Source organism: Thamnophis sirtalis, unplaced genomic scaffold (assembly GCF_051295495.1).
Source record: "Thamnophis sirtalis isolate CommonGarterSnake01/CBP01778 unplaced genomic scaffold, rThaSir2_p1.2 scaffold_3, whole genome shotgun sequence".
NCBI lineage: Eukaryota > Metazoa > Chordata > Lepidosauria > Squamata > Natricidae > Thamnophis > Thamnophis sirtalis.
This window is the reverse complement of record NW_028261383.1, coordinates 64,314,013-64,327,233: the sequence shown is the minus strand read 5'-3', so window position 1 is coordinate 64,327,233 and position 13,221 is coordinate 64,314,013. Positions and strand designations below refer to the sequence as shown.

The window sequence follows — 13,221 nt, the reverse complement described above, 5'->3', positions numbered from 1 at the left end:
ATTAAGAGACAATAGCATTTGTAAGATATATTAAGTATAATGTTGGTGCATAATTAAAGTGACCAGATTTTAAAATTGGTTAAATGGGACACCATTGACGGCGGGGGGGGGGGGGGCTCAGAGCACCTGAGCTGTAAAAAAAAAAAAAAGAGGGCTGTAAACCCATCAAGCGTTACCCCTGCCGCCGCCACCACCTCCTCTGCTGTGCTTTTGAGGAGCATGGGGCCTTTTTTTCCTGCTCCCGCCCCCTCTGCCATGTTCTTACTGGCTCCCGCAGCCTCGTGGCTCCTCAAAAGCATGGCGGAGGAGGCAGCAATGCTTCATGGTGCTTTTATTTACAGCCCTCTCTGAACAGTTTGCAGGACGGAAAAAACCCTTTCAAAAGCCACCCCCATTGCCAGCCTCTCCCAACCGGATCCCCGCCTGCCTCCCTTCGGCTCACCTGGACCAGGTTGCTGACGACGGCTTGCACGGCATGGCTGCAGAGAGAGCGTGCCCGAGAGAAGCGGGAAAAAAAAAACTTCTGACGGCTGAGCCGCTTGGCCCGGGACCGAGCCTCCTCCTCGCCATGCTGCCGCCGCCGTAAAGTCTGCCCCCCCGCCCAAGGCTGCCGGATGGCTGTTGCAAAAATGTCACGCGTCAGCGTGCGCACGTGCAGGAGGGGAGGGAGCCTTGCTCGAGCGCTGCGAGCGAGCTGAGCGGAGGGAGGGTCACTGCCCTCTAAAGGCCACATCAGGAATGACACTTCAGAGAAATAAAAACTTTTTTTTAATGGCGTCCTTTTTAAAATTGATGATTCGGCGTCTTTTCTTTCTTTTGGAAAATCAGGATTTTTTGAACACGCCGCGGGACACGGGACAAATTTTGAAAAATCGTGAATGTCCCACGAAATGTGGGATGTCTGGTCACCTTAAGCATGATGTTATACCATTTCTTTTAAAAAAAAGGATTTTTTCCTCATTTGCTTTTACAAATAGGATGTATAAATCTGATAAAATGGGGATTTAACATTACCTAAAATGGAACAGTTCTGAAATTTGTATGTACATTCCTATAGTTTCCAATAGGAAATTGATCTCTCTGTATATATTAGATAGATAGATAGATGATAGATAGATAGATGATAGATAGATAGATAGATAGATAGATAGATAGATAGATAGATAGATAGATAGATAGATAGATAGATGATAGATAGATATACAAACACATATACATACATACATACATACATACATACATACATACACACACACACACACACACAGAGAGAGACACACACAACTCAGTGAAATTTCTTCTGAACAGATTGGCTTGAAATTTCAGTCATGAAGTAATTAATTCTTTATCAGAGTCTGTGTACATACATTGGCCATTCGGAGTGTCAATCAGAAAAATCAATCTATGGGTATTGTACATAACCTCCCAACAACACTGGATAATCTTCCTAAATCCTAGAGACCTGTTATGAGAGATATGAAAGCAGCCAATAATTAATTATGATATTTAATAATAGTCATTTCAATGCCAAGAAGCTACAGAGCACATAGAAGAGGTATTTTGATGTAAGAATATTATCTCACTTACCTGATCACAAGGACACTGAAATGTTTCCCCTTAAAATTAATTAAATTTTGGTGTCCCGTCCCCTCTGCCTTCTCCCCTTGAGATTCGTACTGCTGCTGTTCCTTCGTTGTATAAAAGGGCATAACCATGAAGGATATTGACAACTAAACACAGTAATCCAGCTATAAGAAGCAGAGTGTACCCAATTATACAACAAAATGATTCTTTTTTTTCTCCCTCAGGGACGCAATGGGATCCAAGGTCCTCCAGGTCCAATGGGACCACGTGGCCCCCCAGGTGACACTATTGAGAGGCGGGGTGAAAAAGGAGAGAGGGTGAGTTCTCACAGCATGAATGTACAGTAGCCTGAATGAAAGAGAAAACCAAGAGCTGAATGTTACAGACTCTTTAAAAGGAGAAAATTTCCTAGTTCCTTTTCTCTATCAGTCTTTAACAAATTTTGCATCAACAATCAGTGAATTCTATTATATTGCAGGGGTAAGATTCAGCCGGTACGGAGTGGTTCTAGTGAACTGGTAGCGCCAGCAATCAGTTGCCCCACCCCAGCCGTCCCTGTGCCAGTCTGTCCTATATTTCCTTTGTTTGAAGCCCAGCTGAGTAACTGACATTTTAGCATCACCATAATTTTCATTAGATACTTTTGCAACTTTCTCCTATCTGGCCCATTCTGGATTTGTTCTTCAGATCCCATGATGAAGACAGTTGGAATTTAGAGAAAGCTGAAATTCTATCGGTGTTTTCATGGCTGTGCTTTTGATTTTTAAATGTAAATAATTGTTGCAAAGATATGTTCTTAGTGTTTCTATTTTCTTCTAGGGATTTTCAGGAGCAGATGGTGCACCAGGGAATCCTGGCCTTCCTGGTAGCCCAGGTTCTCCTGGTCAGCCGGTAATTAACCTTTTTAACCTTTTGCCATGTATAGTTGCATGCAAACACATTCTTAAATGTCCCCAATGCTTTGCTATAGTTGAGACAGTGCCTGCCACCGTAAGCTGGAACCTTTTTTACTTTTTTACTGAACAATTTTTTTCTTCATGGGCATAGTGAAGCCTGCAGTTTTGTTTTTAAGCAGAAATAAAACTTTCTAGAACTGAAAGTTTTTGTGAAGCCTTATGTCGTTAAGCATTTTGGTTTGACATAATATTGTGACTTCTCCACCAGTACAACTCTGTACTATTTTAAAGGTGGTACAAATGCAAAAATCCCAGCTCCATGCTCAGTCTCAGTCTGATGAACCAAGTGCCAAAAAAAAGGGGGGGGGGGAGGATATGGATCTCTGCTTGGGACAGAAATGTATACTGGTGCCAAACACAAAGGCAAGCCTCTGGTTTTGTGATTGTTTCTGCCCAACATCTGTATATTAGAGTGGTCTCACGTGTGTGTGATTCCCCAAGACCACAATGAAGATTTGGTGACTTATAACTGAGATACTTCATGTACCCAGCACTAAGTTCATGTGTTAACCATGTCTAATGCTAGCCTACTTTATTTGGATGTAGGATTTATTTTCAAATATATTGCTTCATTTTACTCCTTGCCTCTCATTTCGTATTCCCACCATAGGAAAGCAAGTCCTGTTAACTTTTTTTCCTCTCTCCCCACTTCTCTTCATAGGGCAGCCCTGGCCTTCCTGGTCTCAGAGGAAACCAAGTGAGTAAAGATAATATTTGCCATTAAATCCCTTGTTTCCAACTGAAGAGCCATTTATTCTTTATCTTTTGCCTTTCAGGGGGAGCGTGGATTGATTGGCCCAATTGGGCCAAGAGGAGAGAAAGGTGAGCCGGTAAGTGGATTTTTGAGAGTTTGACTGGGAAAAGGATCATATAGAAATAATTTGTTGTGGTAGGATTTGTAACATTTCCATGTAATATATGCCTTAACTTCTCCAGTCACTCCTCCTAAGGAGTACTACAGCACCAGAGTTGCTGATGGGGAATCCTAATAATAAAAAGGGTGTGTGTTTGTACTATCTGTCTGAAAGTAATATTGTTATGGCATCATAAGTTCAGAATGGAGATAATTATCTGGTGATGATCATAGTCAAATGGGAATAAATGTAGGTGAGCAGAAGAAAGCCGAGAATACTTAACACTCTCAGCTGAAATCTGCCATCAGAATGGCTTCATCATAATGCAAATAGAAAGCTTTGCTTTTATCAAGTGTTTACAACCTGATATTTTACTGATACTGGCTTTCATACAAATAATCACATTTACAAAATAAAACTATGGGACTCTGATCCCTCATTTGGGAGTTGTTTAAAACACAGAGCACATCTATCTACTCTTAGCTCCAACTCTATTATATTTAAATAATAATAATCTCAGATTCATTGTAAAGCGATTAACAGTAGCATGCTGTTAGAGTTCCTGCACTGTCCCATCTAATTTTTCTTTTTCATGCAATTCTTCTCTTAACACTCAGTATAAGGAAAAGTCCTGGTAAATATCATTTGTGATTCACAATTTGTGATCTCTTCAGTTTATGCTTATAAAGATATTTCCATGCTCCTCTTGACATCCTAGATAGGTTCTTGTTTAATCCCTAAACTGTATTATGATAAGGTAAAGGTACCCCCACACATGCCTGCTAGTCGTTCCCGGCTCTAGGGGGCGGTGCTCATCTCTGTTTCTAAGCCAAAGAGCCACCATTGTCTGAAGATGTCTCTGTAGTCATGTGGCCGGCATGACTAAACAGCGAAGGCACATGGAATGCTGTTACCTTCCCACCAAAGGTGGTCCCTATTTTTCTACTTGCATTTTTACGTGCTTTCAAACTGCTAGGTTGGCAGAAGCTGGGACAAGTAACAGGCGCTCGCTCCCTTATGCAGCTCTAGGGATTTGAACCACTGAACTGCTAACCTTCTGATTGACAAGCTCAGCGTCTTAGCCACTGAGCCACTGCATCTCGTACTATGATACGATAACATTAACCTTTTGTCTTGGTCAGGGGGAGCCATTAAATGGAGGAATTGGCCTTCCTGGCCGAAAGGGAGAGCCTGGCGATCCAGTGAGTATCACTCTACAGGCAAATAGGAGGGAAAAGGAAGGAAAAAAACCTGAAAACAGGATTCCCATGGAAATGGAGGGGGGGGAGGAACTATCTGAACCTTCATGAGGTCCTCATGTATGTGTCGTTTGCCACTAGAAATATTTCTTTACATCGTCCTATGGCTATTTCACCACTTCTGATCTGACTTTGAAACATGCAAAGCAATCCTATGGATATTTACTTCATCATAAATCCCACTGTTTTCCCTTCATGTTTCACTTCCGTAGATGTGTGTATTAAATTGCAGCGCTCACTTTATTTATTTATTTATTAGATTTATACACCGCTTCATAGGGCTTTCAGCCCTCTCTAAGCGGTTTACAGATTTTTAGCAAACTGAGTCAGCAAATTGCCCCCACATTCTGGGTCCTCATTTCACCCACCTTGGAAGGATGGAAGGCTGAGTCAACCTTGGGCCAGTGAGATTTGAACCGCTGAACTGCAGATAACAGTCAGCTGAAGTGGCCTGCAGTACTGCACCCTAACCACTGCGCCACCTCGGCTCTTCTGCTCCTTTGGCTGAGTAGCAATAGCAATAGCAGTTAGACTTCTATACAAGGCCGAGTCAACCTAGAACCGCTGAACTGCAGCTGAAGTGGCCTGCAGTACTGCACCCTAACCACTGTGCCACCTCGGCTCTACCAAAGGGAAGCCAGTTCTTGCTAAGTGTCTTTTTTCTTTTTCTTTGTCTGAAGGGAAGCCCAGGACTTCCAGGCCTCCCGGGTGCTGTAGGGGATCCTGGGCTAGCAGGACTTCGTGGGCCAGAAGGGCCTGCTGGCATTTCCATCAAGGTACGATTTCCTCGCCTTGCAGTGATTTAACAATGGAAACTATTCATGTTCATTTCTGAAAATGAAGTCAAGCTATGCAGTCCATCTGTATGCTCATAAAGTCCCTTTGTGCACCTGCCTTCAAGTCCATTAATAGTGCCCTGTTAGTAAACTGGCAATAGCAATAGCAGTAGGCTTATATACCGCTTCATAGGCCTTTCAGATCTCTCTAAGCGGTTTACAGAGAGTCAGCATATTGCCCCCAACAATCTGGGTCCTCATTTTACCCACCTCGGAAGGATGGAAGGCTGAGTCAACCCTGAGCCGGTGAGATTTGAACCGCTGACCTGCTGATCTAGCAGTAGCCTGCAGTGCTGCATTTAACCACTGCGCCACCTTGGCTCTTCAAGGCAAAGTAGCAATGATCACCCTTGTCCTAAACCTTCCTTCTCCTTCTTGCACAGGTATGCAATACCTCTGGAATTGGCCTCCATATGAATCATAGTTACAGTGCTTGTTTTTAAACAGGTGTTCTGACCTAACTGAAGGTGTTTTGAAACAGGAACATTTCTCATGTGTCGGGATACTTCCAGTAAATTTGGAACTGCTTCATAGGTCTCCCAATCCCATATACACCCATGTCCCTTATCCTCATGTGTAAGGTGATGGACAGTTGAACAAACAAGTGTCAATAATTTTGGAAACTTAAGAAAATAATAATAAACCCTAACTCTGTTACATAGTAAGAATAACTTGGTATAGACTAACTCTGAAGCATTTCTTTTTGCCATACATTTTGGATGAGCTCTAGAATTTCATATTCACTGTATAGTCACTATTTCCTTTTACCCAATATTTGTGCTTTCTCATAGTTAGTTTTTCTGCTGAGCCTAATGCATATGCTTACATATATGATAATTTTATTTACAGGGCGAGAAGGGCGACCGAGGTGAGCAAGTAAGTGATCCTTCCTTTTCCCTGCTTGCTCTGTTTTTGTTGAGAAATCAATCACTAATCCAGTTGCTAAACAGTCATACAGACCAACAAGGACTTTGGGTTAGATTGTAACCAAAACAGAGTGTTGAGATTCATTTCTTTGTCCTGACTTCCTTGGAGGAAGTTCCCCTAAAATCTGGAAATGTTACTTCTAAGTAAATGTGACAGAAGAGTGCTTCTCTGAGAGAAAGCGAGCATGAAGAGTGCAGTTTGCTTCAGGAAAACACTGTTGGAAGAAATGTCCTTCTGGGTTCAGTTTCAAGTGGGGGGAAAAAGACACTGGAAACATGGAGGCTGCTTGGAAAGATGGTTTAATGGCGGACAGGACCACATGGCTTGAGGTCCTGGGGAAAAAGGTGATCACATGCTTCCAGGTGAAGAAGAAGAAGAAGAAGAGAGCAAGGGGAGGGGCTTGCTAGGTTTTTAATACTCTGTTCGGCCCCACCTCTCTGTTTCCTGTTCCTGTAAAAGGAATGTATTCTGATTGGTTGTCAGACTCCATGGGGCCATGCAGGGGCAACTCTGTAGGCTGTCTTGAGACCAAGTTTGGTTGAGCATTGTTTCTTCCCAGGTGCCCTGTGGTGAGATGGGTAAAGGGCTAATACTATCATGCCTTAATCCTATCACCCTGGAGCTGAAGGGGAGGGGTTTTGTTATGTAGAGTATACTGGCCCATTATCAAAGGTGGGGGCCATTAAGAGTCAGTCTGTTTCCTGTCTACAAACATGTTTCTCCATTTCTGATCCAGGGAAATATAATATTCTGCCTTTTCAATATTTCCCAGGATATTTTATTTCTCTAGGAGAGTGGTGGGTGCTAACTTCCTACACAACAAAAGGAAAAAGAGTTGTTGTAACTTTGATTTTTGGGTGTCTGTGAGCACATTTGGAGTGTTGAAAAGTTCCCAAATTAACAGCTCTGAGAGATTTGGCCAGGCACAAAATATATAAAAACCCTGTTCTCTTTATATAAATCTGCCTTCTCTTCTGGATGTTTTGCCCTTTTTACTCTGCTCCACCCTCCTTCTGCTTCCCTGGGTACCCCACCCCCACCCCCTTTTTAATAGATTTTTCTCTCTTGCTACTTTTTTTTTCTCCATCCCTTTAGGATTTGGTTCCTTCTTTCTTTGTGTTCCTATACCCTTTTAATGTGCTTTATTTTCCCAATGTGAAATGAGAGAAACGCAGAGATCCAGAGCTCACCTTTATTTTCTTCCTAGGGCCCTCCTGGACCAGGTGATGGGGATGTGGTCAGAGGAGAACCTGGTGTTCCAGTGAGTACATTCTTTGCCATGTTTTAGCTTTGGAACTACAGAACAACATATAGTTCAAAGGTGGGATTTATGAATGTAGATATTATTCATACTTGAGAAACTCTTAATGGGTATATGTGAAGGAATAAGAATGACATTTGAAAATATTTCTATGAGGACGTTTGTAAAATTCAAAGTCTAGAGAATTATGTCTGAAACAAAAGTATTGTCATAAGGGAGGACATCTGAATCTCCTAGAAAAATGAACAAAACAAGTAAATGATTGCTTAATTGCAAAGAATTAAAATTTGGTCTTTTGTGTTTATTTCCCTACTCCCCAGGGTATTCCCGGAGAACCTGGGCCCAGGGGACCCCCTGGAACTCCAGGACAAAAAGGTGATAAGGTAAGACAAGGATCTGTTCATTGACTGAAAGGGTGAATGGAGCCTAGATTAATCAAATGAGTACTCCATTGGTTTGTTTTTGGGGGGTGGGGTGGGGTGGGGGGAGGTAGGGGGTTGATCCCCATTCAAAATTCTAGATAGAAGCCTTCTATGTTGCTGCTTCTGAGTAGTAGTAGTCCTCAATTTACTATCAGAATTGAGCCTGGAATTGTGGTTGTAAGCGGTTCTGGTCATAAGTTGAAGCATTATGGGATCAGACCCAATTTTTTTACTTTTTTTTCATCCATTGTGTGGTTTTTGCCCAAAACTGGAAATAAATGCTGGAAACTTGCAAAAAACAGTACAAGGCAGTTCAGATGACTGTGTGACACTGCAAATAGCCCTAAAAGTGAGCAGGCTACAAAGCGCCCAAAATATGATCATATGATGATAGGAGTGTGTGGCTGTCTCATAACTTTAAAAACAGGTTGTAAGTAACTGTGAGGAGTCCACCATAACTTTTATTAAGCATTTGGCATTAGTCAAGGACTGCCTGCAGAGGTTGTGCATCTGAGTGTATGAATCCAGAATTGTGCTGATACAAATGAATTTGAGCTGGAAATTCTGTAGATTTCACTTCCTGCTTTTAACCAGCAAACTTCCTTAAGTTTATTATGAGTGGTCACTGCTTTGCTTTACGTTAAAGGGAGATGGAGAAGAAGGTTTTCCTGGACTCCCTGGACGTACTGGAGACCCTGGAGATCGGGTGAGTTTTTAGAGAAAACCATTCTCTCTTAATGTTCTTAAGAGCCTAGCACACAGAAACCTTTTCAACTTAAACTTAAATAAGCAAACTTAACAAAGATTAGCTGGGCTGGCCTTGTACTGCCTAGTATTTCAAATTTATGTGAAAAACTATTGATTGTCATCAGAAATTTTGAAATCAAATTTCATCAGTATGTAAATGATGCTCAATAATATTGCTTCTCGCCATTTAAGTTCAGGAAAGCAGCTGGGGTCCTTATGGGTTGTCAAAGTATATTGTAATAAGCAGAGAGTAAGAACAGCTATAGTAATAGGGGGAAAAATTAAAGGGTCTAAAATTAGCCTTGTCCAAATGTGTGTGAAGTTCCCAGAAGATGACCTAATTAATTTACGAGCCTCGAGACAAAGTTCAAAAGAAATGCAATCATTTATTTGGATCAACATTCTGGCATGATCTCCGGCCTATCCTATTTCTGAACAACTTAGAATTGGCCTTAAGTATTCATGTCTCATGTCATAGATCAACATTTGGCTGTTCTGGAAATTTTTCAATAAAAGCAATTTCCTACCTTTTAAAATATCTCTAATCCAATCAAAGATGCACTTTAATTTTTCAGCATTTTTCTGTGGCTGGTAATATAGTGATGAACAACAGGGGTCATTTTCTTATATTTCATTCATTTGTCTGCATTAAGAAATATTAATTGTTTGATTATGTTTTATCTTTTGTTTGCTGCACAAAATCCCATTAGTGGATAGGTGGCTATATAAATTTGTTAAATAAATTAAATAATAATATGGACAGTAAACCAATTCCCATACTCACTATTACTGTACATTGTTTTTCACATTTTTAAAATAATTTAACTGAAAAATGAATGGATAAATCGGTCCCAAGAGAACAATATGCATTAGATTGCTCATTAATTCCCCAAACAAAAATGCTCTTACTGCTGTCTTTAGGGCCCCCGAGGACCTCCAGGTGAACCTGGGATCAAGGTAGGTGTTGCTCAAATGCCAATGCTGCATTTAGACTTGGAAAACTAATCTCATATCATACTTCTAAATAAGAAAGACAACCACAACAGTTGATGTCACTAATGTCTATACTGAATGAGATAAGCATTGTTCGCAGAGATCTTCTGTCTGTATGGGCAGTGGGCAGTTATATTCATATCATTTTTACTTTTGGTGATACACATTTCTGGGGAAATTTTCTGCAGAAGGTTCAGCCTAATGCACTGATAGAGAGAGCTGTTAGTTTGTTGTTTCTTCATAGGAAATTGATTTGGATGAGATTAGAGAGCTCTTACAAATAAACCTTTCATTTTACATCCTTTGTGAATTATCTGTACCCATTGGTGCTTCTGATACTTGATTTTGGAATCCTCCCCCACCCCCCTTGTAATAGGGAGACCGTGGTCTGCCTGGTGCACTTGGGCCGTCTGCAGAGAAGGTAAGATTTGGGTGAAGCAAAGCTGTGAATGAACTAAATTCCTATTCATAATGGAAGATTGCCTGTGAGTGGTTTGGATAAAGTTTTCAAATCAAGGGCTAACTTGTATGCGTGTGAATTATATAATTTGATTTGTCTAATTTCATATATAACAATTCATGGCCTGTTAATGTAGTTACCATCATTGTACAGTGAAGTCGAATATACTTGTGACATCCAGGCTGATTTTATGTGTTGTCTGAAATTTTTATCAACTGGAGTGCCTAGAATGTAATTTAGGATTTATCTTCAGGTCCATCCTTACTGTAAAAAAAAGGGTTTCATCTGAATTCAGAATTTTTCTGAATGAGCAGAATAGGAACGTATAAAGCTCAATAAAGCCATTGCTGTGGTACATTTTGTCTGATATGTACCTTTTGCAAAAATTTCTTTACTCTTCTAGGGAGAACGTGGATTGCCTGGTCCTGAAGGAGAGAAGGTATATATATATATATATATACAGTATATATTCATTCTGAATTGACCATATTATATCAAAAGAAAAAGATAAAGGAGTTCCTGCAGATTTTATTCCACTAGTCATTGCTGACTATAGGGGGTAGTGCTGATCTCAGTTTCATGAAGATATTTCGGTGGTCATGTGGCCAGCATGACATCACAGATCGCTGTTATCTTTCCAAAGTGGTACCTATTTATGTACTTGCATTTGCATGCTTTCAAACTGCTAGGTTAGCAGGAGCTGGGGCAAGGATGGGAACTCACCCCATCGTATCACATGGCGTTCAGGTTTCGAACCTGGACTGCCAGCTTTCCAGCCAAACCGCACTACCCCATATTATATCAAGGGATAACCTAATCCAGTAATAACTTGGATAGGTTTCTCTGGAAAAAATAGCATGGTCTAATGGCTAAAAATAAAGATTTGGACTAAGAAAGCTTTGCTTCTAAATCTAAATTATCTAACAGGTTTGTTCAGATGATAAAATTAGGAATATTTCCCCTAAACTACATGTTTATGGTACTTTTTCATTTTAGGGAGAACAAGGTCCCTCAGGCCGTGCTGGTCCGTCTGGCAGAGATGTAAGTGTAGGAGTTTTTTTAATCTCAATATCTCATAATGCTGTAAAATCTAGACATACAATAAGTCAACAGTTTCTGTTTCTGGGGGACAGAAGTGTTGACTGAGTTTTGGTCTTATTGGTGAAATATTGTCTATCTGGGAACAATTCTTGAGTGCAATAGTTCAAAGATGATTTGGTGAGTTCAAAAAGAAGCAACCGGAGGAAAAGTTAGAAAAAGGATAAAAACATGTTGAATGGCGTCTTGATTTGCTGTACTAAAAATTAACTCTATTCTTTGGAATGAGAGGATCTATTGGACAATTGCAAATGATGGTGAGATACCATGAGTTGTAATGGAGAAGTAAAAAGATGGACGTGTGTTTTTTTCTGCAAACTTATTTTTTTCTCCCAGATTCTTCAAGCATGTTTTGCCTTTTCAGAGGGAAAACATGTGGGGACCTAGGATGATTTCCAAAAGGAATCAGTGATTGTAGGGAGGGTTGACAAACTTTCTACTTTATATTTCTCCACTTCATCCTCCTCTTTCCCATCTGTTGCAGCTTCTCAGTAGAAATTTAGGTATCTTGATCTAGGTTCATCTGAAACCTGAAAATTCAAGGCCAAACCGAAAAGAATTATTTCCCACCATAAGTGACATCCAAAAAGTAATCTTAATGCTACAGTTCAGCTGTGCAATAATAAAAATATATATTTTTATAACTTTGAATCCTCTCATTACTTAGGAACACTTTTTCCTGCCTGTGTTATCTTTCAATAAGGACTGTGTTAGGCAAGCTCTCCGTTGGGAGAGCGAGTGCATTCAGAGAAGTATTGTAAGAGTGGTGTTGGATAACACACAAACCAGCATACAAAGACACTGCAGTTTAAATAGGTGTTTACTTTTGTGGAAATAGAGGTATCAGAGTCCATCAAACAGTCCAAGTCATACACGGTTAAGATAGTCAGTCATCAACGTCGTTCAGTTAAGGGATAATCCAAATAACATAGTCCATAATCATACAAATAGTCCGGAACACAAAGTTTGCTAGCAGTTGCAAAACTTACAATAGCTCACGCTGATCACTATACGGCACTTCTAACAGCCAGCTTCCAAACACTCAGATCAGATCAGCATCTAACAATGATTCTGGCTCCATCTTATGGCCAATTGAGGAAATAGCAACCAATCACATTTACAGCATGATTTAAAGAAACAAGTACAGCATTGTTACATGATTTATATATTGCCAACCCAACCGTTAGATTGTATTCCTAACAGACTGTTCTTAATGTTGGCCAATAATGCATCTTTATTCCCCTAACTGATTTCAAGAATTCCTCCTGTTACTGCTGCTTAGTATGGTTATTCTGAATAATAACTATCCCCCCCCCTTTTTTTTAAAATAGGGCTTACAAGGACCACCTGGGCCTCGAGGAGAACAAGTAAGGGTTCTTAGACCTATGGCAAATGCTCTCATTTATATTGGAAATATGCTTACACAGCAGGGCTCTTGAATCTGAAAGGAATTACCGTATTTTTCAGAGTATAAGACTCTCCAGAGTATAAGACACACTTTAATTTTTGAGGAAGAAAATAAGGGGGGGGGATTCTGCCTCTGCCTACCAGCATCCATGGTATTCATCTGGCTAGTGTCCTGTCACTGTGTGAGAGAGTTGAGGGCTGTTTGGAAACAAACAGTATTTGCTGTGTGAGCTACAAGGAAGGAGACAGCAAGGAGCCAAGCCGTGGCTTGTTCTGTACTAAAGCTGCATGATGTGCTGATATCTGAAACTAAAACTGTACTACCTTGTTGGAAAATCTGCTTTTGGTATTGCATATTTATATAATGTGTTATATTATAAATAAAGAGAGGTTATTGAATTCTGCTGAATCAGTTAC

At 40.5% G+C, this 13,221-nt stretch overlaps 1 protein-coding gene across 1 annotated transcript in view; it reads left to right on the top strand.

Moving 5' to 3' along the window:
* Nucleotides 1-13,221, top strand: part of COL7A1 (collagen type VII alpha 1 chain) — a 121,441-nt gene that overhangs the window by 40,849 nt on the left and 67,371 nt on the right. The window contains exons 34-48 of the mRNA XM_087708992.1: nucleotides 1,809-1,922; nucleotides 2,404-2,475; nucleotides 3,202-3,237; nucleotides 3,317-3,370; nucleotides 4,537-4,596; nucleotides 5,334-5,429; nucleotides 6,339-6,365; nucleotides 7,624-7,677; nucleotides 7,998-8,060; nucleotides 8,746-8,805; nucleotides 9,768-9,803; nucleotides 10,216-10,260; nucleotides 10,703-10,738; nucleotides 11,296-11,340; nucleotides 12,729-12,764. Coding sequence (XP_087565118.1) covers nucleotides 1,809-1,922; nucleotides 2,404-2,475; nucleotides 3,202-3,237; nucleotides 3,317-3,370; nucleotides 4,537-4,596; nucleotides 5,334-5,429; nucleotides 6,339-6,365; nucleotides 7,624-7,677; nucleotides 7,998-8,060; nucleotides 8,746-8,805; nucleotides 9,768-9,803; nucleotides 10,216-10,260; nucleotides 10,703-10,738; nucleotides 11,296-11,340; nucleotides 12,729-12,764 — 834 coding nt within the window. The remainder of the gene's footprint in view (nucleotides 1-1,808; nucleotides 1,923-2,403; nucleotides 2,476-3,201; nucleotides 3,238-3,316; nucleotides 3,371-4,536; nucleotides 4,597-5,333; nucleotides 5,430-6,338; nucleotides 6,366-7,623; nucleotides 7,678-7,997; nucleotides 8,061-8,745; nucleotides 8,806-9,767; nucleotides 9,804-10,215; nucleotides 10,261-10,702; nucleotides 10,739-11,295; nucleotides 11,341-12,728; nucleotides 12,765-13,221) is intronic.